The sequence below is a fragment of the Myripristis murdjan genome, chromosome 8 (genome assembly GCF_902150065.1).
Source record: "Myripristis murdjan chromosome 8, fMyrMur1.1, whole genome shotgun sequence".
Lineage (NCBI taxonomy): Eukaryota > Metazoa > Chordata > Actinopteri > Holocentriformes > Holocentridae > Myripristis > Myripristis murdjan.
The window spans coordinates 21,772,039-21,799,066 of record NC_043987.1 but is presented as its reverse complement, the minus strand read 5'-3'; the positions used below and the strand labels follow the sequence as shown (position 1 = coordinate 21,799,066).

At 44.1% G+C, this 27,028-nt stretch overlaps 1 protein-coding gene across 1 annotated transcript; it reads right to left on the bottom strand.

Annotated features, from left to right (window-relative positions):
• Positions 1 to 2,873: 2,873 nt before the first annotated feature.
• Positions 2,874 to 24,891, bottom strand: kank2 (KN motif and ankyrin repeat domains 2). Its single transcript, XM_030058812.1, has 13 exons — positions 24,844 to 24,891; positions 17,739 to 17,845; positions 14,546 to 14,628; positions 12,834 to 14,225; positions 12,469 to 12,672; positions 12,257 to 12,368; positions 10,840 to 11,520; positions 10,651 to 10,738; positions 9,767 to 9,986; positions 8,685 to 8,827; positions 5,813 to 6,013; positions 5,609 to 5,707; positions 2,874 to 4,231 (listed from the first exon to the last, which is right to left on the bottom strand). Exons 3-13 carry the CDS (start codon positions 14,580 to 14,582, stop codon positions 4,175 to 4,177), a joined length of 3,234 nt encoding a protein of 1,077 aa, XP_029914672.1. The 5' UTR covers positions 14,583 to 14,628; positions 17,739 to 17,845; positions 24,844 to 24,891; the 3' UTR covers positions 2,874 to 4,174.
• Positions 24,892 to 27,028: the final 2,137 nt, after the last annotated feature.

The window sequence follows — 27,028 nt, the reverse complement described above, 5'->3', positions numbered from 1 at the left end:
TGTTATTATTAACAAAACAACAACAACGACAACAACAACAACAACAACAACAACAACAATAATAATAATAATAATCATCATTATCATCCTAATCATCATAATCATCATAATCATCATAATAATCATAATAATAATTACCATCATCATCATCATCGCCATCATCATCATAAAGAAAGCCCGAGATAATATGAATATTTGACAAACTCATGTGTCTGTTGTATCGCCCATATGATGAAATACAGTGGCAGCCATTAGAAGTTTCTGAAAGTGATCAGCGCGAGCCCACCGCAGTCTGTTTGGTGGCCTGTGACTGGGAGGGCACACGTCTGTGGTCTTCATCATGAAAACATGTGAGGTGTTGGCTCCTGTTGTGCAGTTCCCAGAGAGGCAGTAATGACGTGTTATTTACACAGTCATGTAGATTATGATAGAGGTTTGAGATAAAATAACTCGGGACAGTGTTGAGACTGGAGTAGGTACAGTTACTGCAGTGCTTTCTCAGACAGGCCTGCAGATGGCACTTCGCCAGGGGCCCCGGCCCCGCGGTGCGTCTCGGACAGAGCCAGCGCGAGGTTGGCGAGAAATTTGTCCTCAGACACGTGCGCCTCCGGGCTGAAAACGTTAGGGAACTGCTTGGCCGGAGCCACCAGGAGGTTATGGGATAGGATCTGTGAGTAGGGGGTGGACAGAAACGTCAGGGGCGGCGTTGGGGTTGGAGTAGTAACATGAAAGGGTGCAAGCCAGTATTTTCTGCGGTGGTGGTTCTGCAACATAGGCAGAACCACCACTGGTCTTATATTCAGATGAATACGGTTATAGAAAACTGCTTTGCAGCGCTGATGATTTTTTTTTTTTTTGGCGCTCGTGCCGCCCCCCACGTGACATGAAAAGATGCCGCCCCGGGCGGCTGCCCGGTTCGCCTGTGCCTAAAACCGCTACTGGCTGCTGCTCACCTTGAAGTTGGCAGTTGGCAGCGCGTCGGCATTGCAGCTCGCTCACGCCGCCTCCAGCACCTCCCCTGACGGTGCGTCCTCATCACAGGCGCGCCGGGGCTCAGGTCCCCCCCAGTGGGAGAAGTCGGTTCTGTAAGTCTCGGTGAGGCTCACGGTGACTTTTTGCGCAGTCCTCCTGTTGGCTCAGACCCAAACTCCCTCACCCCTGGGTTTATGTAGGCTACTGATGTCTAATCCGCAGCAGCAAATGTTGCCTGATGACCCCAGCTCCGGTACCGAGCTGTTGCTTCTTGCTTATCTACCCTTTTGTTTGGAAAATAACGACTGGCTCACAGCCAAGATCGTGTGAGTACAGATTTCAGTTTTCCCCAAATAGAATGACTCGGAGTGCAAAATTTTGCAACAGAAATTAAATTTTAAGTTATGTGATGTTTTATTACTATTACTACGACTACTGCTACTACTAATACTAATGGAATCAAATTTGACTGTTAGGTGTATGGCTGCTTCATTACACGTTGGTTTTCATTTGAGCAAGGGCAATGGTCCTCCTTTTGATTTTTAATTTTTCTCCCTCAAAGTTAATGCAATTTATTTTATTTTATTTTATTTTATTTTAATTAATATTATTTTATTTTATTGGTCGTTTTGAGCAGGTGTAGCAATATGAATATCGATGGGTTTGATACACAATACTATGAGCCACAAAAAGCATCTATAACAAAAATCTAACAGCGGCAAGGCTTGGACTTGGTTTGACATACAGCGATTGGCCGAGACCATGAGCCCTGCCTCAGAGCTATTCAGAAATCTATTTTAGGTCCATATGAAAAGAATAACGTGCATAAGCCTGCATTTACATTAGATGTAGGCTTATAGGTAATAACATGAATTACATTTTTATTAACCAAAACACTTATGAGCAGATATATCAGCACCTCTTCCGGAGAAATGTCTTTCTGTGTTCTAAAAATAGGTATGTATGTGCGCATATATAGATACATAGATATAGCGGATATAAGGGAGTTTCATCCAAAGTAATCATCCACCCATGAAGGCTGTTTCCATGGCAGAGAGGTAGCAACAAAAATGGTTTAAGTTTGTGGTGAAGTACAAAAAAAAAACAAAACAAAAAAAAAAAAAAAACATAGGCTATTTTGGGGGTATTCAAGTGATTTTCCTTTTTTTTTTTTTTTTTTTTAATTAAACTAACAAGGACACTATGGATGTGTATCTTGAATTGCTCGACAGTGCACCCTGAGCCTTGAACTGAAGTGGCCTGTTGTGTTAGTGCGCCATCTAGTGGACATGTAAGTGCACACAACCTTGACAACATTAATGTACAGCTTAGGGACATTAAAAAAAAAAAAATGGACAGGTTATGACTCCCACACTGTAAACATCATTATTAACAAAAATCAAGTGTTAATCCATGCTTTTTCCTTTATCCCTGTTCACATAACTTACATCAATTTAATATAACTTGATGTATTCCATGAATTTGTGTGAAAACTTTACCATAGTTATAGTTTTACCTTCTACTATGTAATCTTCATGTTCACACACAAAAATCAAAGAGGCCAAATACAGTAGAAACATTGTGGTCCACATTTATTTAGATTTTTCCTTCAAAAATGCACAAATCAAAACGGGAGAAACACAATCTAGGATATTACATAAACCTTTATAAAACATAAACCAAAGATCTGTGCGGTTACATAAAGCAGTTGTGAACAGACAAAAAAAATTTAAAGGTATCAAAAGAGAGAGTTAAATAATCAAAACAATCAAAACAGTGAAAGTGTATAAAAAATTCAATTGCTTCAAAGTGGATATGAAAAGTGTGGAAAAAGAATCTTTAGAAAGTAATAGAAATTTTGACATCAATACATCCCCAACCCACCCACCCGCCCACCACGAAATCTGTTTCTAGGCATCACTACTGGTTTATAATAATGACATATATTATTTTTGATATTCTTATCTTACACGGCACATCCTTCAAAGTCTCCAATCAGTCACTTTCTGGCTGCCGAACAAAACTGAACAGGATGACCACTGAGGAGGTGACCTGGCTACAGTGCTTTCACTCAGAGCTCGAGCAAAACGTCTTAGGAGCACAGATGTGCTCTAAATCTTTCCTTACCGCCACTCAAAATACCTTCGTGTACAAAAATACAGACTGTAGTACCATAAAACTCAGGGAAAAACCTTGACAGCTTCATCACAAATCCTCTCTCTTCTACTGTGTTGACGCACACTGATACGATGACCGTAATATACAATTTTACAGAGCTGCTATGGGTGAACACGTCTTTGGATTTATTTCGGGAAACGTGGTCGACACACAAAGTACAGGGTAACCTCGCCGACGTTCAAAGAATTGAAACGAAAGTGAAAAGTTAAGAAAATAAATTAAACTCCTAAGAACAAGAGAAGATTAGTGTCCTCTGTAAAGGTCTGGGAAGTCCACTGCTGCCTGGGAAATAAAATCGTGATCCCTGGAAATCCTGAATTCAATTAGATTAAAAACGCACTATCAAAAATATTCTAGAGTAAATAAATCTTGTGTATAAATCTTGATATACTGTTAAAGAAGAGGTGTTTTCTGTACTGATTTTTTTTTTCATTGTGTAGCACCAATCAGCGAATTGATGCAACTGATCAAGGACACTTCACCGTGAGGAGGGTGGCTTTTGTTATTCCATGAATGATTGTGAATGGCGACGCAATTTTTTTTTCCATTGTGTCACAGCAACTGGTATGGATTACAATGAAAATACACTGCTTTCAAAAGAGACTAGCACAAAATCCATACTGGATTACAAAAACGAGTCTATAATAGTGAACTGTATAATGTGATACACAAAGTGCCACTTGAAACAGCACTGGAAACGGAGTTATTGCTGGACTGAAATGATGTCTAGGTGCTCAATTAAAATGTGTGTATTTCAACCATGGCTGTGATTAGAGAGGAACAGAAAACTGTATGCAAAAGGCAGTGAGTTACAACGGTGCCAAGTGCTAGCTGTCATACAATTACAAAGACTGTATGTGAATTATGGAAAGTCAAAACAGACGGACACACAACACAGACATACACACGCACACACACACGCCTTATATCGCTCAAATACGAAGGTGCAAAAAAATTACACTGAGATATGGACAGATGTGGAGCGGCTGAGGAGCTGGTGTCCGTCACAGAGGCAGTGTGTGCTTCACTTGGTGTCACCGGCAGGAGGAGACGAACCCAGGAGAGGAGACTTTGGTGAAACCTAGGCAAGTTAAAAAGACATATTAATGACAAAGAAGTTGTATTTTAAAGCATTTATATGTGTGTGTTATCTAGTGCTTCCTAAGTCTGAGCGGAGGATTGTGGGAGCTCCATGAAACTTCGTCAGTGTTATCACTCTGTGACGTTTGATGCCTTCAGTCATTTTGGGACAAAGTGTCATAAAGTAGAGCTTTTTATTGTTGAAATGACACTAAAACCATTGTTATTTTCAAAACCTCCCTGCTGAATTGCCCATATTAGTGAAAATCACTAATGTTATGTGACACAGTGGCTCTGAACCAATAGCAAACTGTGTTGCCACACTGGACAAATAAGACACACCTCTTTTTATGGGATTTCAGTGCTTCTTCTATTTTATATGAATATTTTTGTGGAAAATGTATGTTTTTTTTTTTTTTTTTTAATATCTCCCATGTCATGTGACCCAGTGACTCCAAATCGATATCTAGTTGATGCACCTCAGAGGACACACCGATGTACATCAACTCTTAGTGGTCGAGCCCTATTCCTGCGCGTACAGTCCACTTTTTTTTGGGGTTAACAGTTGCTGCTTCTGTTAAAAATCATACTTAATCACTGAAACGAGGAGCAACAACTGGATTTAGCTCAAACATGAAGAACCAAGGTGATTTCCTGCACACCAAAAACGACCACTACATCACACCAAACTCTAATGTTTAACTCTTAGATTTTCTGTGATCAAATTCCACTGCAGCTACACTGGAAATATGTTTAGTATGACTTCTATGTTGGTATGTTTCATTTATGAGGAGCAGGAAAAACACAGCCACTCAATGGGCTCAGAAATGTAAGTTATACGGCCTATATATGAGTCCCTATTCACTTAAAAATGTGCTTTTCTCATGTTTATCTCACCTAAAATGTCTGACCTTGACTACACTGACTTGTTTGTCAGTTAGTTTGTCACATTCCTCTACTGAAGGGAGGTGTTTGTGCACGCCTGTAAAATCTGAGATCCAGCTGTACCCCGGCCAGCTACATTTGGTATAATTTACAACAAGAGATTTGGTAATCTGTTGTTGACTGCCTAACATGAACAATATTAGTATAACTAAGAGATTTGCAGAGAAAATTGTTTTTTTCATGGTTAGGTTATAATTAGAGCTGGGACTAGCTGTATATTCAAGAATCTGGGCATTTTTAATGAGGTAAAGGGTTAGAGTTACATTATTCATGGAAAAACTATTTGTAGGGGCTTAATAAATGAATGGAGGGGGACTTTAACAGTGTTTTAAGGTGGATTTTCATGCTGTAATGGAAGTTTCGACTTCATTTTATTACTTAGATACCGCTCCTTAAAGAAGAAAAATTCTGTGTGGGTTAATAAAGCACTCACAGGGGAAGGAGGCTTAGCAAAGTTGAGATGAGCGTAAAGAAGTACAGCGATGTCATTCTGGCTGGCCTCCAGGGCGATGGACAGCGCGGTGCTGCCGTCCTGAGACACACAGGGAGAGGATAAAGGCATGAGCAAGTCTTGGAGAGGATTCGTAAGAAAACAACAGAATGAGAGAGGAATGAGGATGGGAACTATTTTACTTACGTTATCAGTGAGAGTGGCATCACAGCCCGGCACAGACAGCAGCTGGCGCACGATGTCCACGTGGCCGTGCTCGCAGGCACACATGAGCGCAGTGGAGCCGTCGTCATCGCGGATGTTGACCTGCGCGCCGCAGGACAGCAGCGCCCGCACCATGTCGCCTCGCCCGTGGCTGACGGCAAGCATCAGCGCCGTCTGACCAGCCTGCACATACACACACCAGTCAGCATCAGAAACATACAACTGTAAACAACTGCATGCAGGAGCTAAAAACCAAAAGCCAAACAATATACATGTCCTCTCTTTTAGTATTTTAGTACTTTATCTTGCACTCGTAACTGTTCATCTACTTCATATCTACTGTTTGGAGTTTTTATTTATTGATTTATCTGTTTATTTATTTTCTCCACTTTCATATCTTATTCATTTTATTTATAGTTTTATTTTTTTGTTTTGAGTTTTAGCTATTCCTTATTGGTCTTATTGGCCTCTGGTGTTTCCTCCTTACAAATGGATGAGATTGATGATAGTCTTTCCTCAGTTCTTTCCTTTGTGCTTTTTTGAGGGGGGGTGTATTGTTTTATTGTTTTACTGTGTGAAGTACTTTGTGTTACATGTATTTGTAGGAAAAGTGCTATTTAAATAAAGTCTGATCGATTGACTGATTGATTGAAAAAATATACATTATGTACAAAATAAATAACAGTTTCAGTAAAAAGACTGCAATTCAGTGATATAAATGATCAATGGATTTAAGGAGGGAATTCGTTCTGTGCAGCCATCAAACGGTGTTTGTTCACTAAGTAAAAATCTCCATCTCTCACAAGCCATTTACCCTGACGTTCCTTGTTAAAATCAAGTAAAAAAAAATCTGACAGTGGGATGAGATAATCCATTTGTTTCCAATTTAGTTTCAATTGTTGTATTAATTTTTCTGGCAACATGTAAAAATATGTTGCAACAAGGCAGATGAGCACACTAAAATCAAATAAATGGCATTAAATCCTGGAAAGTAGTGGATTGAAGTGGGATTATCTCATCCCACTAGCAGATGTTTTCACTTGTTTGAAGAAAAACAAGACTGATTTTAACCCTCAATATAATATTTCATGCTGACGGGCAGCGGTGTTCATTGTTTCTATATATCTGTGTGTCAATGTGAGGCGCTGTAAAGATTGGGGCAACAAATTTCTGTGCTAAAGGACAATAAAGAATCTATCTATCTATCTATCTATCTATCTATCTATCTATCTATCTTTGGGACTAAAGGACTTATTAAGATGGAGATTTTTTGCAGTATTGGCTGTGTGCTCTGGAGGTACGGTGCATCTATACCGAACAAATGTCAGTTTGCAGCCGTTTAAGTATCTGATCTGGAAGGTCTTCTCTGTGGAGAAAGTGATTCGTCTGACATACTGCCGTGGTTACAGCACCCACATTTGCCTGCGGTTGTCTTGAGATCCATGTTTCAGTCTGTAATCAGGCGCATAAATATTGCATTTGGAGGGCTCACTCTGTAGAAGACAGTTGTGAGTTGGTGGAAAAACATGAATCATGTTGGGATAACACTGAGCGATACACCAGCTCTCCATTCATTTGATGTGACGTGCTGCAGTGCAACATCTGGTGACGAAGCACAGCTGGATGTGGTTTGGCCTCTCTCCTCAGCAGTAGGTCAGCCTGACTCATTCAGTCAGTGTCAGCATGCGCTCAGGAGAGGGCTCTCATTACTTCAAACTGGGCCCGGTGCTTCACTGTCAGCAGTCATGACTGTCTTCAGTCAGTCGTAACGAGGACTGAATGCACCTGGAGGAGCTCCATATATCTTCTTATAATACTCTCATGTAAATCAGTGCATTGCTGATCAAGGCTCTCTATGCAAAATGTGCATGTGTGCTATGTTTCTGAATAGCATTATGAACATGCTACTATATGTTATACATTTACTTTTAATGTGAAAATAGACTTATGCTTCATGATGGAGTGATACTTTTTACTTTTTCTAGTGATGCATCAATACGACTTCATCAGTGCGGATACATAAAAAATCTACACAAAATACAAAAGTTTAAGTACGGACTGATACTGAGTACTGATCCAGTCTTTTACTTCCACTGAGCAATGTAGGCCTAGACTATTAGTTTGGGGCCATTGGACAAAATAAATAAACATATAAATAATATATATATAAATAATTGGTATAAATACTGCTTTTTCCCATCATCTGAAAAGTCTGTGTGGGAAAATCAAGACAGTTTGCTTTTGTTTCTGATATATTTGTCAAGGCTTTTGGTGCTAGATTAGATTAGTTTTGGGTAAAATCTCTGATACCAATTTTTGTCCCAGTTTAGATGCATTCATAATTATTTCTAATTTTGCAAGTTCAGGTAATTAAGCTTCAGTCTTTCAACTCTCTTCTGTTTGTTTGTTTGTTTGGTTGCCTGTTGGACTGTAACCAACTCGTTATTTTCATTGTCGATCAATCTATCAATTATTTTTCAACTCACTGTTTAATCATTTTGTTTATAAAGTGTCGAAAATAATGGCATATGCATATCAGAAGTTAGCAAAGCCAACAACCTAATACTTAATCAGACAGGCAGCCAAAAAAAAAAAAAAAAAAAGGAAAAAACAACAACCGAAAGTATCAATTTCATAATGAACTGAACAGAGTAAAGTAAAGAAAACTGAGCATTTTAGTGATCTTAGTGAAGCAAAGGTTTGGGATTTTTGCTTGATAAATGACCAAAACAATTACAATTGTCAACATTATAACTGATTAATTTTCTGTTGATTGACTAATCGAGGTGTCAACTCATCGTTTCAATACTCCTGCTGAGGTGCAGGAAGGCCTGCAGGCCAGCAGAGGGCATACCTGGCTGGCCTTGGCGTTGACGTCCCCTGTGCGCAGCAGCTGCAGGACGGTGTGAAGGTCACTGTCAGAGTGGAAGGCAGCCAGAGCCGTCAGCATGATGGCCGTGTAGCCCGCCTTGTTCTGCTTGTCAGCGTTACACAGACCTGTCGGGCACACAGGGCCATCAGTGTGGCAGGAAACACACTGACTACACAAACAGTGGCAGGCTTACCTCGACCAGCGGCACAGGTGGAAGTAACTAACTACATTTACTCATATAACTGTAACTGAGTCGTTTTTTTGTGTATTTCTTAAAGTCAGTAATTTTACGTTTACTTAAGTACATTTTTCCTTGAGTATTGCACTCCTCTACATTTTAAATCACATCCATTACAGAGAACAAAAGATCAGTGACAGTTTGAGGAACCTTTCACAATAAAATGAACACTCAGTCAGCAAAGATGAGGACAGGAACCTGCTTCTACTTTGTTGGCTCTACTTTTTGCTGTTTGTTTGTTTTTCTGAATTTCCAACAAAGGATGTATGATGAAAAATTGATTGGATCATGGAAGCAAGGAAAATTTAGACTCAACCGGCAAAAAATGTGGAATAAGTGTGGAAAAAAGGGGAATATAAGTGAGTTCACCTAATGAGGAGACTAATGTAGACTCAACCATAATATTATATTATTATATAACCTGCAAAAGAACCTAGTTTGGACCATGTACTCTTGTTCTTTTGTAACTGCATGGAAAAGATCTCACCTAACACAGCTACTGTTTTGAAAAAGTCCAATTTAAATGAACTATCTTTTATTTGTATCTCAGTAGATTCTTACAGCAAAACTTATATTTCTACTTAAGTAAAATGTCAGAAAAGTCACAGTGCTTATACTTGACTAGCAATCTGTAGTACATGTTCCAGCACTGCACACGGGAGACGAGGTGTTTTTGCCTTCGACCCAAACCGAATGATTTAAAACTGGACATGTGGAGTAGGAAACACCACTAAAAAAAAAAAAAAAAAAAAAAAAAAAAAAAAAGGTCTTGGTCTTGTGTTAATGCCGTCATCACTCTTTCCATTCACTCATACACACAGCTCACCAGTGTCCAGCAGCAGCTTCACCACAGGGAAGTTGGAGTGGGAAACAGTGTAGTGCAGCGCTGTATTCCCGTTGCCGTCGGCCATGTTGATCACAAACTCCAGCAGCTGAGGGGAGATGGAGGCAAAGGTGTCCATGTAGGCCCTGACAACAGCCGTGTCTGCTGCCTTGTGACAGGACACGCGCAGCCACTCCTGCAGCACTGTGGTGTAGGCTGTCCTCTGAGGAGATCACACACAGCAGAAAGGGATGCTAAGACACGCAAACACGTTCGACTCACTGCTGAGGAAACGCACAGTGACACGGGACCACAGAACTGTTCGCAAATTGAGTTCACACTGCGGCTGAAAATGACCCGATTCTGATTTTTTTTTGTCACATCTGAACTTTTAACCTTGAGTGTTCATATTCATCTTTGTGTGTGACCCGTATCTGACATCAGTGTGGGCAGATCTCTAACCGTGATGCGGCATGAATGAATAATGACACTGATGTGAGCGTGCTTGGTGGGAAGAGAATCACATTAATTCTGATCTGAGCATTCACACAGCAATCACATTGCCTGGAATCAGATATGTATCTGATTTAGGAACACACATGAAAGTGGCCCAAATTAGAATTGAAAATGTAAGATTCAGTGTATTTTTTGGTGTTCACACTGGTATAAAAAATCAGATCTGTCTGGAGCTAGCCTGCTCAAACAAAAGGGAGTGAAAGGGAGTCTTGGCTTGATCAGAGTCTTCTTAGCAATAATGCATTATGAAACAAAACTTACAAGTGTAGCAGCACACAGTACACCAAAGATGAAACAGTTTGTGAGGAGTTTATGTATTCAGGGCTTGCTAGAGTCTTTCTTTGAGGCTGTCAGTGTGATCGCTGACGTACCGCTGCTTGTTGGCTGAAGGCGTTGGGCTCTCCAAGGGCTTTCTGCAGGGCGTGAAGAGCTGACATCAGGCCGTCGCTCAGTTCCAGTCTGGGACAAACATGAAAAAACATAATAGAGCATCAGTCACCAGTGCACATGCAAAAGCTTGATAGTATCTGACAGCATTTAAATGTTAACTGCATCTTTACCTGATTTGCTGTTTGGCTGCTGCAGTGTCGACTGGGTTGCTTTCAGCTGCTGGCTTTGAAGAAGAGGACTGGATCGTCCTCTGCTGGGAGATTTGTTCAGAGTCTGTTTGGCTGGCTCCATGCTTGTCACTGACGACAACTGTTTCTGATTGGATGGTATATTGCTGCTTGGTAATCTCAGTGGTTTTAGTTTGAGTGGCACACAGTGATGTGGAACAAGTAACTGAGGAGTGTATAGAGCTTCCTTCAGGAGTGGATTCAGTGCTTGATGATTGGGATGTACTCTCCTGGGTGACTGTGGTCTCTTTAAGGGCAGAGCTGTTTGCTGGACTTGGGGACGTAAGGGCAGGACCGGAGGACGCTGGTGGCTGAGAGGCACATTTTTGCACCACAGTATCTGCTGCTGGTAACTGGGTGGCTTCATGTTGCAGTGCGGTGTCTGTGTCTGCAGACTGGCTGGGACTCTGTGGAGGGTCTGGAGTTACTGCTGGTAGATTGCTGGACGTCTGCGGAGGTGTGATGTTGGTTTCTTGGGGCTGGGTAGCCTCATCTGTGTGAACTGTTATTTGCTGGTGCAGGACTATAGACTCTGGTAGTTTCTCTCTGGCTTCATGATATTCACTGGAGTCACTTTCATCAGAGCTTTCACTGCTGCTGTCCTCTGATGACGTGGACTCATAACTGCAAGTCAAAAATATGTCTCCTGTCAAACAGTCTGGGTGACTCATATATTATACGTTTCACATTAGCGATGAGTGCCATGACATTTCAGCTCGACAAAGCTGGCTATATAACATTTGTGAATTAATATTAGCCCTTGTCTTCCATTAGCACCAAGAGAACAGAGGCTGTCTCCTCTTTAATATGACAGAAAAAGGGAATGGTCACAGTACTGGGGATGATTTTTTGAGCAAAAAGTTGCTTTTTAATTGCTTCAGCCACATTTCTGCCAAACTTTGATTGAGTTCACAAATTCAATCAGATTTTTACTGTCACTGGAGCAGCTCCAGGACATTCATCAGTGTGCCACCACATATTAAAGGCTTAGGCCCTCTGGCCTTTTTGGCTCAAAGTCAGCATAACCTGGCAAAACCTCAGCAGAGCTGCCAAGAGCTCCATCATAAAAGACGAACAAATAACAATGTAAATGCTGAATTTCATTTGTCACACTACTTTATCACTCTGATGATGAAGCTGGCTGCTAATTTGAGCTGAACAATGTGCTTTCGCTATTCTTACAATTTACTACTTTACATCTACTATTTTTAAAATTTATCATGTTAAATATACCACTATTATGCACAGAAATCAGACTGAACAAAACAAAAGATCTCACATGTAATTACTGGATCTATCCAGGTTTGGCATTTCCCTCTAAGACACATAAACATTTTACATAAAAATGACTGACACTTACCCTCCATTGACTCCAATGAACTGTAGGTTTTTCTTGGTGGTGGGAGAGCCAGGTTCACCCTCTGCTTTCCGCTTCATGATGGACCTCAGAGAGGACTGGGGAGAGGCTGAGGCTGTAATGTATTACAAGTTGTCATATAAATGAAGGAAGGTGTCATATGATTAATATGAATGGAGGAGATTCTCAGGTGAAGCTTCAAATGCTAAAGTTACCTGGCTTAGATACGCCTTCTTGAGACTGGACGGCTTCTGTGTTCTGGTTTGTCTCTCCTTTCACATGCAATGAAGCAATCTGTTCAGCCGCTGTGCCCATGACAATGGCAGGATTAGCTACAGGTACTGAAGTGGACACCTCACTCTTTAGGACATCCCGCACCTGCTTGGAGCTGATTGCAATCGGCAACTCAAGTGGAGCGTCTGGGAGACAGAAGGAGATGAGGACAAGACAACTGACTTAGGTCTTTCACTGAGAATGTATTTGATAAGGGGCACAACTGAGTAACAACAAGCTATTTTATAGAAAATATTTTCCAAGTAAATGTAAAACAAACTCATATATATTCTTGCTGGGATCCTACCTTCCAAACCTGGAGCACCAGCTTGTCCTCTGTGGTGACCCTCCAGGACGACACCAGCTGATTTAAGGGAGGGGGAGACGCAGCTCTCTGCTCGGAGCAGTGTGCCCACCTCCACCACGGTGGGCTGCTCCAGTGTATACACCTGGATTCCCACAGTTCTCTGTTCCCTCTGCTGAGGCTGCTGGGTGAAGCTGACCAGGGTCTGCAGGCTGCGGCCCTGTGGCTCCTGCCAGCCCACGCTGGTGGCCATGACCGGGTGCTCTGCCTGAGGGGCCTGAGCCTGCCTCTCCCTCTGTGCTGCCTGTACCTGCTGCTGTACAGCCTGCAGCTCCTGCAGCGTCCTCTTCAGCTGGCCCTCAAGCTGACCCACTTGACTCCTCAGAGCCTCTGTTTCAGGCAGCAGCCCCAGATCCTGCTCCCGAACCCCGACTCCCACCTGACGACTGCTCCTCTCATCATCCGATCCCACTCCAATAGTGCGCACCTCCCGCTTTGCGTGTGGCCGTGCACCACTCACAATCACTGTATCTTCAATCTCACACCCTGAATCTTGCTTGGAGCCATCAGGAGTGAGGGGCGACAGTGACTCTGCTGGCTTGTTGGAGCACTTGGCCCCGGCGTTCCCTTCTTCCTCAGGAATGTCGATGTAGAGCTCTCCTCGTGGACGGCCGCGGTTGAAACCCAACGTGTGTCCCAGGAACTTCTGGCTCTTCAGCTGGACGCTGAGCTGACGTTTCTCCTCCTGCAGGACCGAGATCTTGACCTGCAGCACAGGGATGGTCTTCACCTGCTCCTCTAGCTCCCTGATCTTCCTGAGAGCCACCGCCATCTGCTCCCTGACATGCTGCAGGTGGGCAGGGGTGGGCGACACTGGGGTGGACAGGCCAGAACTCATGGGAGTGAAGGAGCCTCCTCCACCCTGGGCCCGGTTGAAGCTGTGTGCACTGCTGAGGGAGGTGTTGGATCCTGCCACACTGCTGTGCATGCTGCCCAGGTTGGAAAATCTCCGTCCCTCTTTCTCCTCTTCCAGCTTCCTGCGCGCATCCAGCAGGGTTTTCTCCACTCGGGCAGTGCTGAAGCTGGGCCTCTGTGAGCTGTGGTAGCCCGGGGCGCAGTAGGAGAAGGAGGAGTGCCGACTGTCCATGCTGGCATTGGAGCACAGAGACTCTGTGGACGTCCACCAGGAGCCAGTGTAGCCATAGCCACGGGGCAAGGAGCCATAGCGTGACCGGCGCTGGATGGGGACCTTCTTGATGGTGTTTCCCTTCTCTATGTCGTTAACATATTTGAGGAAGTCTAGGTCCAGACGGTAGCCATAGGGGGTCTCCACTGAGTAGGGCGCCTCCTGTTCTTTGCTGTGCAGGGTAGGGGGAGCAGGCGGGTTGAGCTTCCCTGTGGGGGAAGGAAGTCAAATTTAAACAAACGGAAATCTGAGTCTAATCTTGGGCTCAGACTTCAGAAAATAGCATTATCTTTGGACTACTGTATGTTTACGTATGCACTCTGAAAAGATCTCCAAATTAGGTACAAACAAAGCTGAGTGGAACAGTACAGCACATTAAAACTGCCGGGATATCGTAACTCTTACATTAGTTGGAATTTGTCCTCGCAACATTTAATCCTCGCAAAAGGAGAGCACGCATCTGTATCTTAGTATGCCTTCAGCATTGTGTTGACTATTATGAATTAAGAGGAATAAATATGAGCCGCACCTGGGAAGCTGGGGTCCATATGCAGCACCTGAGCCATAATGAGCCTGTGGCTGCGAGTCACACAATCACCTGCTACTTCTCACCTGGAGAGAAAGCAATACAAGGAGAATTTAGTGATAAAATATGCACAACATGAAGGGGAGAAAAAAACACTCTTGATGTTACAACTTCAAATAGGATGTGTTTCAAATTATGCAATAGAGACATAATAATAAAAAAAAATGATGGCTTTAAAATGTATTACAGTCACTGTGTTCCAAATGGAAACCTGGCTTAAGCCGTGTTACAAATGACATCTTGTATAAATGCATGCATGTTTTTGAATACAGCGTGCGTGGCAAGGAAAACCGTTTGATGTCAGTGCCTTGTTGAGTGGCAATCAAAGAGTTAAACATCTTTTACCAGCCATTGCTGCCGCTACACTGCCCTTTTCTATTCGTTCATTTTTCTGAGCTTGGTGGCCACAGTCAATTATGTGTTTGTTTCTGTTCTTAGTATTCAGAGAAGAGGAGTTACAGGGGAAAGTTTCCTGGCAGCTTATTCCAGGACAGAGCTACGAGACTGCCAGTTGCAGCCTTATTAGGAATCATTTGTACAAGCTAACCTCGCCTCTGAATTTAGGGTTTACAGACACTCTCTCCTGTTTCTCTCCCACACTTTCTCCACATTGCTGCTTCTTTGCTCTTTGTCCTTCCCTCATGTTTTCTGTCCGGATAGCCTTTTCCCCCCCTCTAAACATCAGCTGACAATCAGGAGGTTTGAGCTGGCTACCGTCTCTTCTTCCCCCTACCTCTAACTTGATCCACTTTCACCGCTAATCATTTTAACACACCGCTTTAACGCATGGTGACGTGCAGTGAGAACTTCAGTGCATTACTCATAAAAAGAAGTTATGCATTTTGACTTGGATAAACAATAGATTGTGTCTGTTCCTCCCACGGAGAGAAACACGGCGCCAGAGACGATGCAGAGGCCATCATGCCTTGCCTCTGACTTTGTGTTTTCTCCCCTGCAAAACATTAACTTTCTAGGTCATCGGATTGTGGGAACCCGGGATGTAATGCTTAAGCCGTGCCCGGCAATAGCTGCTTGAGCATCGTCATATTCTTGAGACTTTAAAGAACCGAGATCAAGAGTTTGAGCTTCAAACATTTGCTTTGTTTTGAGGGCATACTTGGTTCGTTTCAGTTCAAGCCCAGTTTTTCTATTCCATCAGCAAGAATGGAGCCTCTCTCTCTCTCTCTCCCTCTCTCCCTCTCTCTCTCTCTCTCTCGCTATCTTGTGACCCGAGTCAATGCCTGCTCATTTGTGGAAAGTAGGGCACTTGGAAACACTGACTAAATTGACTTGGTATTTTTGAAGTCCAGTAGTCAGTTTAATGTCTTGGTATGATTCTCCTTATCTGTAGCCCGTCATCGCTCTCCCATACCAACATCGCCACACACACACACACACACACACTTTCGGACACAGAGATACGTGCCTACGCGCAGGGGAATGTGCACAGCAGCGGGATCGAAATCACACGGTGAAAACGCGTCCGTGTAACCTCCCCGGCGATGGCGCTAGAGAGCAAATTTGATTTGATGTGGCACCAACAGCTGGCCAAATATATTTCAGCCTACATTGGAGGAATTTACCAGATGCTCCTTTTTCTCATGAGTCTCAAACACAAGAGATGTGTAGTTTGTAGCGGAGGGAGTGTGAATACCTCTTGTGTTTGTGTGCGAAAGGGAACTCGAGCGTCAGATTGATGATACGGAATGTGTGCTGTAATGAAGTGCAGGCATGACGACGTGAGAAAAGTGAGAGAGGGATAGACAGAAGGGGAGCGGCTGAGAGCGAGAAGGCGTGTGTGTGTGTGTGTGTATGTGTGTGTGAGAAAGTAAGGGACTGGGAGAGTGTGTGTGTGTACATGAGGGTGGAGGACGGCGCTGACAGGGGACAGTTGATGAGATATAATTAGAGTATGCAGTTTGGCTCGCTCAGTATAACCAAATATTCCAGCCCTGAGACACGAGGCTGAGGCTGTCCACTTGCTTTTCTCCACGCACGTTGCCCAAAGCTCTCTCTTTAGTGAAACACTCTCACTTTCACTCATCGCACACACACATTAATCTCTACTTGCACCCCCTTACACACACACACACACCCCAAATCACCCATTCCTACGCCCACGCCAAGCCTCCGCATCTGCCTCTGCAACAGTGCTTCATTGGGTGTTTCAGATGTGTTTGCGTGTGTTTGTGTGTGTGTGTGTGTGTGTGTGCGGGGAGGGGTGGGTGGGGTGTGTCGACCTTCCTCCCTCTCTCTGGGCTCCCAAACAGAGTTCCTTTGAGATGACAGTGAACAGAAACCAGTGTGCCCCCTTCCCCAGGACCAGACGACCATTCTTCAGAGGACGGCTCTCTGCTCTCCAGCCCCGAAAACACCCTCCTCCCACCCACCCACACACACACACACACACACACACACACACACCTCCAGCATTTCTCTATCCAGCCTCATCTAGGACAAATGCCCCAGACTCAACCCCCACAAACCCCTCCCCCTCGCAGCTACATTCCTTACTAACGGAAGTTAACATCGCCTGGCCCACCCCATCCCTAAGACACCCCTGGGTAAAGGGGGGTGTGTGTGGGGGTGTGGGGTGGGTGGATGTAGGCCATCCAGCGCCAATTACACATCTCTGCTACGTCCTGTAAAATCTCCAGAGAATGACTCCATTGCGTCTTTGATCCCCTTGCAGCAACTCCAAAACTGATTGATTGTTTTCCTGCGCACCAGGAGGAGCGCCAGCTTTACCTCGCTCCAGCCCAAACTCCCTGACGGCGGAGCGTGGGGGATTAAAAATGAACTCAATTTACAGTGTGTATACAGATTCCTGCGCCTTTGATGTGTCCGAGGCATGAGACCACCCCGTAGAGCGATTTAAGGTGGCAGGCCTCAATTCGAGGTCAGATGTCCATGTTTATCAGAGTCATTGCTTCCATTCACCGAATCAACTTATTTTTTATTGCCATGACAAAGGATTAGTCCTGAAATACCACTCCACCCCACCACCCAGCCAGAAAACCTTTATGGATTTTTCCACTGCCGTACTACGTCTCAGCCTTCGGTGATTGCTATTCTGCACGAGGTTGGGAATGGTTTATGAATTAGGGAAAAGAGGGATTTATTTTCCGCTTCATACCAGCTGCTCGTGCTGCAAGGATGGGATCTGTCCTCCCCGGTCTCCTTGCTCTGGCGTCTCCTCTCCCCTTCTTCTTCTCTCTCTTCTCTTGCTCTTACAGCCAGCACCTGTGGAGAAACAACACAAAAAGGAGAAACTGGAATTTCAGCTGTCATTGGTTTCGGATCATTGCATTTCTCGCAATCCTCTTAGCCTGGATAAGCAAAGATGGCATGAATAGATAAATAAGTATCAGGAACATATCTATAGAGGATGTGGACTCCAAGTGGGTTGTAAGGGAATGTCAATAAGCCGCTGTTAAAAGTGTGTAGCCCTGTCATCATGAGGATAAAAACATTCTTATGACATGTTACAAAAGCCTGCCTCTTGCGAGACTAAAAACACAGGTTGCAAAGCCTGAGAAAACATTCCAGCGGTTCGGACCAACACCCCGGATGTGAACAATACACCCCCATGAGACGCCAATCACTTTGACTTTCAAGTGGTGCGGCCCAGATGAACGCTGATCCTCTTTTCTCAAGCTTTCTATGAACCAAATCCATCTGCCTCCATTCCTAACTCCACCAAAACAAAACACTTTGAGGCTAATCAATTCAAGGCTGGGAACCTCCAAGTCCTGTCATTGGGCAATGTTTTTCTGATGCTCCTGACTCACACTCCTAAATCCAGTGGCATAGACACACACACACACACCCCTCCAGTTCTGTGGGAACACCCCTCATTAACACGCCTCGTCTCAGGGCTTGGGCAAGACCTCAGCTTGGTTTGGAGAACAAGAATGAGTCTTGTATGAGGCTTGTTCTGCGCTCCCCGTATGCCTGACACACAAACTTGTAGCTCATGGTGCGACTGCTGAGCGCATGTCCGCCAGATAACGCGCACTGTAATGTCTGCTGATCCTCATACCTCGGCCTGGACGGCGCAGTCAGGCCGCTACGGCTGATGCCGAGGCCGACATTTTGTCTGAGGTTTTTGCAGCCCGAGAGCGCCGATAACTGACCTTTGCATAATGTCATAACAAGACTTGATGTTGTTCAGTCCATTGTTTGCATGCTGTTGTCATGCCAGAGAGGAGGGAGGCAGAGAAAGAGGGAGAGAGAGAGGGAGAGAGAGAGAGAGAGAAACAGACCCTTACACTGGAACGACAGCCAAATCACAAAGAGCCATTCATTCAGCCCCTAGTTCCACAGCTGGTTCTAATATAAAGCTAGGAGGGGCATCGCTGAGAAAGAAGGAGAAGGAGAGAGAAAGAGATGTTTAGGTCTAGAAGCGCCTGAGGCGACCAAAATTACCGACTATCTTTATCTGTGGCCCTAATTGTGTAAGTTACTGAACGAGGCATGCATTATGAATGCATCATTACCTACTTGACCATAAAAATGGAATATTAACAGCCCAAAAAAAAAAAAAGAAAAGAAAAGAAATCTCTCAATGTCAGGATAAAAGACATTGCACCATGCAGAGGGTTTACGTGTAATCCTGTGTTTTGCAGAGGGCACATACTTGGTAAGACAAATACGTTACAGAAGATAACTCAGCATGAACTCCCACCAACTCCTACGCTGGACAGATGCACACACACTGACACCCACACACACACCCACCCACACACACACACACCCACACACACACACACTGTCCGAGGCCTTAAAACTCCCACAGATCAGACAGACACAGCTGGAGCCTTCTAGTTGATTTATTCAGGTAAGGGTGCTGATGATACAACAGCAGCGGGATTTAGCTCTTTTTAATTTACCTATCTCCTCCAGCGTGAGACACCGTGGTGATGAATCTGAAATCCACCCTAAAAAGTAGGCTAGCTACTTTTTAACAACACAGACCAACTGAGAAGTTCCAAAAAAAAAAAAAAAAAAGGCTCACAACACCGGTTCAGATTTTGTAAACCCTTTGCTCGTACATGTGGCCTTCATCATACACAGCTAATTGACACGGTAAAATGGAGAGAATACGTTGAAGTAGGCTGAAGTCTGATGAAGAAAGGGTTACAGGAAAGGGAGCTCCATCTCTCTATTCCCCAAGGGTCCAGAAACAACCCAGTCACTTCCTCCAAACCCAGGAGAAAGAGTAACAAGGAGGAGAGGGTAAACGAAACAGAAGAAAAAGGGAGTGGGGGTAAGAATGAGCGAGCGAAGGAGAGCAGTTGCAGTACGTAAGGGAGGGTGGGAGAGAAAGAGTGGGAATGTGAGAAAAGAAAGGCAAAACTGCATGGGGAGGAGGAGGGGAGAGAGCGAGAGAGAGAGAGAGAGAGAGAGAGAGAAAAGAAGTGCAGCTGAGAGTCTTAGATGGAAACTTCTCGAATGAAAGCACCATGACTGTTCTCAGATTTGGACTCCAGCGGCATGAATCACTGTAAACCCCGACTCCTGACACTAGAAAGTAGCCCGCTCCTATTAAAGCAGGAGCAACATCAGAAAGATTTGCGACGAGCTCCTGACCAGAGTAAATAATGTTTCAAAAGACCTTTCCTCATAATCCTAAAATGCCCTCTCCAATAAGATCACAATCACTTGTGCACTCACGCACAACTAAAAATAGACTTACAATAGAGAGCCCCTAGAAGCGGCAGGACTTTGTGTAACTAAATAAAGCTGATTGTTCTCGAGTTTTCATTTTTCAGCGCCGTGCAATGTGACACACCCCCGAACACGTAATGTAAACACTGACCGGGGTTTTACATGTAAATGCTGCGTAAAGTACGACAAAGTCTTTGTTGATGTGCGTGCTGCGGCCGTGCATCTGTCAACTAAGACTTCATTGTGCCTCCACACTCAGCAGCACAGATGGCTTCATTCAGCCGACTGGTCTCGAATGAATAATTAATCAATAAATCACAAATCTCTCTCCTGAAAAGCCATAGAATGCACAATATACGAGCAACAAGGGCCATTTATCAACAACAAGCAGAAGGGTGGTTATTTTACACATTGTCCCCCCACTGTGTGCATCACATAAAGACGGAGAGGGCGTTGAGACATGCAACAAGAGCAGATGATCTCATATGATGGTAACACATCATGTTCTCGTGCTGATGCCGGGTATGTGGTTTTTGGCTAATCTGAGCATTAGGCCGGGGACAGTGAAATCATAAGCCAATAAGACGTCCCCTCAAGGACTCCATGCCCTTTGCAGTGGACATGTTTTTTACATTAAGGAGTGGTGGTATGGAGCAGCAGACGGCACTGGGCTGGAGCAGTCTGGTGCTGGCTGGAGCAGGGCCTAGGGAGGGGCCAGCCTGCTCACATTACTCCTGGAACAGGAGCAGGGTAAACACCAGCCCGGCTGCTATTGGTCATTGTGCTGACCTCCAACAGGAAACTGAGCAAGGGTGGGGCTGAGGGACAGGAGTGGCACGGAAACAAAGATGAAAAAAAAAAGAAAAAAGGCATTTGGGGATAAAATTCCTGTGCGGTGCTGAGGTGGGGATTAGGAATGATGACGAGCGTGGAGGCAGAGCGCTGTAATGACTTGAGGAAGTGGAGGGGTTCGGGTGTCGGAGTGCAGGCAGACGAAGTCCAGACGGGCCCGTGGGGTGGAGCAGCGCTGGGGTTAAAAGCAGGGGTCAATGTGTGTGTTGTGGTACCGGGCTGACGGCGCACCAGGGCAGAGGAAGTAATCCTACAACAGCGCTGATGTAGTCAAGTGGTTCCCTCTCAGGACTCTTATCAATGACTTCCTGATTGAATAAGAGCTGCTGATCAAATGGCTCTGTGAACACAAAGGCTGCAAAACAGACCGGGCAACTGTGCACAAAGCCACACAGTCTGTTCTGTTTGTGTGCTTTATTGAACAGGGAAAGTCTAGACTGATCAACTGTGTTTGTGCCATGTATTTTCTGGATTCATCTATTAGCTGTTTGGTGCAGAAAATGTCAGGAAATGGTGAAAAATGTTGAACACAATTTCCCACAGCCCAAGGTGATGTCCTCAAATGTCTTGTTTTCTCCCAACCAGCAGCCCACAACCCAAATGTATTTAGTTTGCTGTCACAGAGGACTAAAGAAACCAGAAAATATTCACATTTGAGAAGCTGAAATCAGAGAATTTGGACATTTTCCTCTTAAAAACAATGACAAGAAAACGGTTCGAGCCGTTGATGAATTTCTACACCTAGTTTGCAAAAGCCAGATGAGGCCATATGCTCACTGAAAACATCACTAGATTGGTCGCAACCATATCATCAAGTAGGAGGATTAACCCTTACTGTCTGCGGCAGTGAGTGATGGCGTGTTTATCTCTGCGCTCTAAAACAAGAACGTTATCTGGTTTAATCATCACAAAAACTTGCTCAAGCATTTAACATCTTCATCACTTTGATGCATTGCTTATTTATATCTGTAGGCCATTCAAGTAAAAGCCATAAAAGGACTGAAAACATGAGTAAGGACATAACATTTGTGTTGCTTGCAGAGCAACTTAAGTCGAAATGATTTTTGTCTTCTTCCTGGCAAGCTGAACCAGGCTGAGTCAGGCTTATAATCCACTGGATCAGCAGTAAGTGACTGATGTGATGGGACCAGTGTACAGCAGACTGGGGGAAATAAACTCCACAACAGGGCCGTGTGAAATGCAACGTGACTGCTTGCGCTGCTCACACTGGGAAACGAACACCGCAAATCTTTAAATCACTCCTAAAGTCGTCTCATTTAAAGTGATGAAATAATAACTTGTTGTGCGGCGTTGCAACAGTGCAGATGCTGTCAGGGAGCGGTCCAAAACATCTCGCAGTGACGGACGGCCTCTTGCTGGTTCAAGGTGTAATTCCATTAGCTTCACTAAACCATTTAAATGCCCAGCGTGTGGCCCACTGTGCAAATGGGGTTTATAACCCTGCATTCCACCACAGCACCCCTCGGTCCAAACGCTGGAATGAGGCAACCGCATTCCAGCCCAGCAGAAACTTGTTGAAGGGAACTCCTGCTGGGCACAAGCATGGTCAGTGGGTCCCAAACTGGGGTCTGGGGACTCTCAGGGGTCCTTGAAGGGATTCCAGGGAGGCCAAAGATGTTATTTCACTCACCAGATTTTAGCACAAGAGAATGTAAGGGTGAATGTTATCATTGTAGGTTTCTACTGTACAAACAGTTTCCAGACCAAATTAAATGTGCCAAATTAAATCTAACAACAAACTTCTCTGATTTTTTTTTTTTTTTTTTTTTTGGATGTGTTGTTTATTCTGTGGCGTAGTGCCTGTGTATATTTGGGGTACTTGACATCTTGACATTAATTAAAAAGTTTGGGAGCCACAGACTGTGACCTACCCACCCATGACCAGCACAAACAGCAGGGCAGGGCCGAGCTGAGCACCATGCAGGCGCTAATTGTCCTCCACTCTTTGTCTTCATCTGTTCCCCAGGAGTGAATTTCACAACAGGTACACCACAACAGTGGCACAGGCAAAAGCTATAAGGCTGATGTCTGCACCTCTGCGCCCTGTCAGGTCCTGCACGTCCTTCATCAAAACAGCCTCTGATGTGTTTGCTGATTAAATGTCTCTTGTGGACCACCGGTCTAGCCATAAGACAGTCGAGTCATGAGACATCCTGTCAGGCTGCACAGCAATGGGTAAACTATGCACTCCGGTTGGTCATCAACACAAGACAAACAGCCACCAATATAATCAAAAACAAATTGTACTTTCAGGAAAGCATTAGTTTACACTCTGCACTCCTTTAACTTACTGTAATGTACAATAAGTAGAAAAAAATATTAGGGAGATGACATCTTCCTGCTGTTGAGTCACAGCTTCTTCTTTTTTTTTTACATTTCCCAGCTCTGTCTCCAAACTTAAAAGGCCTTCTCTAACACCTTTGCTTCTTAATTGCATCTCCTTCCTGCTGATTGTCATAGATTTAACAAGGGAAATCAGTAAGGGACAATAATAATGTTTTTTATTTTATGAAAAGAGCAGGACTAAGTGTCCCTCTTGCAGCCTACATTCCGTGTATACTCTGATAAGATTTATGCCAGCCCAAAAATGTGGCTGAAGCGAGTTTCCCCTCTATATGGCCATGGTGACATATAGCCTGGGTCTATCACGCCTCATCCGTCTTCTGGATCCCCTGCTTGACCACTGACCGTCGACAGGCGGTGAGACAAGTAAATTTGAGGGCAAAAAGCGGCAAGGAAAAGCTGATGTACATCTGGAAGTAATGAAAACTCACAGAATGCGGTCCCACCCTCTCCCTGGAGTCTTGGTAATCACGGGACTTTATTTAAATGAAGTTCCAGGGTTATTTTAACAGATCACTCTTTGCAGGGAACAATGATAAGTTTGCACGACGAACAACAACACAAAAAAGAGTATGCAATATTTTGAGCCATACGTCCCGCCTATTATTACAATATGACGTGGTAAAAAAAAAAAAAAGAAAGAAAGAAAGAAAGAAAGAAAAAAAGACTTGGCGATGGAGCTTCGGCTGCAGAAAACATTAAAAACTCTTCAGTAAGACTAAAGTTGAGAACGTGTAGCTTCAAAATAAAGTTCCTCCTTCACGAAAAGAAAAACAAAGAGCCTATAATGATTTTTACAGCCATTCTCCACAGGCTACGCATGCAGTCTCCATAGGAATATCACTGTCATAGCAGAGCAGGTTACATAAAATACCATAAGGTGCTATGAGGGCGTTACACTCTCTCAATTCAGATTAACACACACATGCAAAGTCTCTATAGCAATATTATAGTCATATTATAGCGCTTATTCGCCACGCGCGCTCCTCGCCACCGTGGAGCGCGAGTTACCAGTGATGCTCTGAACAAAAAGACACGCACGGAAGGAGCAGCAACGGGAATAAGTGAAATGTTCTGCCTAAGCTTCACATACACACAGCCCATTCAGAGCCCAACCACAGCCAGAGAGGCCGGGCAGTAATGTTATTATTAACGGTGGGGTGATTTCGGGGGGATAAAGGACCGTTACTTCGCAGAGAGAACCGGGGGAAACGGGCATGACCGCCGCTTCACAAAAGAAGTCACACTTGGGCTACAAGACGGCACCACGCCGAGCGCTTTGAAATCCACTGAGCAAAACGCAACCCGAGATAGAAGACAAATAGCGGGTGTTGTGTTATTTCAATTGCACCTACCTGTCCTGTGTCAGTCCTCTCAGCCGCCTCGGCCCAGGCAGGAGCGCTCACTGACAGAGACAAAAACACCGCAGCCAAGATGCTCCGCTCCCCACCTCCCCTCTGCTCTTAAAGGGCCAGCGGCGCCGCGGCCAGACGGGGTTTGACTTGCGGATCTGAGAGCCTCCGAGGGAGCTCTGACGTGATTCCGGAGGGGCGGAAAGACTAGGAAGAGATTAATTCAGCAGAACCACAGTCATGTCAGGCGTAATTACTGCTCTGATCGCAGGTTGACTAACATGCATCAGTTGGTGTAGTGTGGTGAGGTGGAGTGGTGGTGAAATCTTGCAAGTGACTGGGCTGACCAACAGCAAGGAGGTTCAGGAGTTTACTAGATGGTAGATGACAAAAAATATATGCAAACAGGAGTAAATGCAGTTTATGGACATATGTATCCACTTACAGGCCCTTGACCCCACAAAAGACCCAACATCCATCTCAATTACGTGTGTATAATCAGAGTGAAGAGCTGAACCATAGCAGAGGCTGAAAACTAGGCTACTAATTCACAAGAAGTACAACTGGACAAAAACAAACAAACATAATCATAACAATAGCCTAAATCTGAACAATAAATGGACTTTTTGCCTATTTTATAGTCAGCTTTGACTATGACCACAAATTATCTTTGGTCATAAAGTAGAAAAATAACCTTTAAGCCTTTATGTTTCCCCCCCTGTTAAGCCACATCTTATTTTGGGGGGGAGTTTTTTCTTCTCCACTCCACTGAGGATGAAGTCAAGGGGTGTCGCCCTGTGTGTTGTAAACTTGCAAAGCCCTTTGAAACAACGACACTGGGCTTTAAATAAACTTGAACTTGAACCATTCAGTGCAGTCAAACCAAACCGGGACCTCTGACCTCACGCTTACATTTATTTCATGTAAATGGTTGCCATTCCGGTAGGCAATAATAAGCTATAATACTAAGGGGAACACAACTCAGAAATAGACAATCTATTTTTCAGTATTTCTGAAAAAACTGTAGATTTCTTTCTTACATGCATTGCCAGATAAGATGGAATTATTTTTTTTTTTCCGAAGCTGAGATTTCGTTTTGGAGCAAAGCCATTCTCGTTGATCTTTTCAGCACTGCACCATATGGATTTTCCCTCCAACATGACGTCACACAGTCATATTTCCCTCCCTTGCCTCATGGTCTCTGACTTCAGCCCATCAGGAATGTGGAAGGGTCCTGTTTATGAGAAGACGGGTCCTCAAGTCCTGATTGGCTGAGTGACATCCCAGGCTTTAAGTATAAAGGCTGCCCGACAAATTTGTACCCGCAACCACATAGCAATTAAATGAGAAAATTAACCTTTTAAACTGGTGCTTATGGGCAGCCCAGCAACCCTGCACATTACAGCTACTGTTAAAGAACTGTGTTTCTTGGTGGAAGAATAACATACAATTAGGCCTGTCGCTGCTTTTTAATTGAGACAAATCCCTTATTGGACGTTTGTCTTAATTAGAATGGAGGTGTTACCACTGTTTTATCTAGGATGGCTAGGTCATGATTTGGTGGTTTTAGAACTGTGGATGATTATTCTAAGTGTTCCCTATAAAATGCCCAAGGCTTTATGGCTCTAAAGGACATGAATTCTTGTCCCATGGACACTGTGGCCCTTCTCTTTGTTAAATCAGACCAGCACTCCAGCCTATAGTGGAGAACATCCTATTGCCACAGGCATTTAGTACGAGATCATAAAGATATCTGCCTCAGACGATCTGATCTTTACTGGGCTGTGTGCTCTTGGTTGTGAAGGGTGCAGAGCTGAGGAAGTGAGGCGCTGTGTCTTCAATCTTACTTTTAGACTTTTGTAATGACTTTCCATGTTCTATTGCTTCCTGTATGACTTTAGGGGTTTTTTTTCCAATGAGCCCTCGACTGAGGACCAGGAGGTCGTGTAAAGGGCTAATAGGATATACATATAACAACTTTGTACAAATTTAAAAGAGTTCTGCAAACCAAAGCTTTCTTCTCTGCAAAAACATAAAACTACATTACCCCTATGATACACTTTTAAATACCAGACAAATATTGGAGTAAAAGTAAGTCCCTAAAGGAACACTGTAGGTTAGTTCTACCCCTGGAGAAAAAAGGCTCATCAAACAATAAGATACCTTTAAAGTCACTGTAGTACCATGT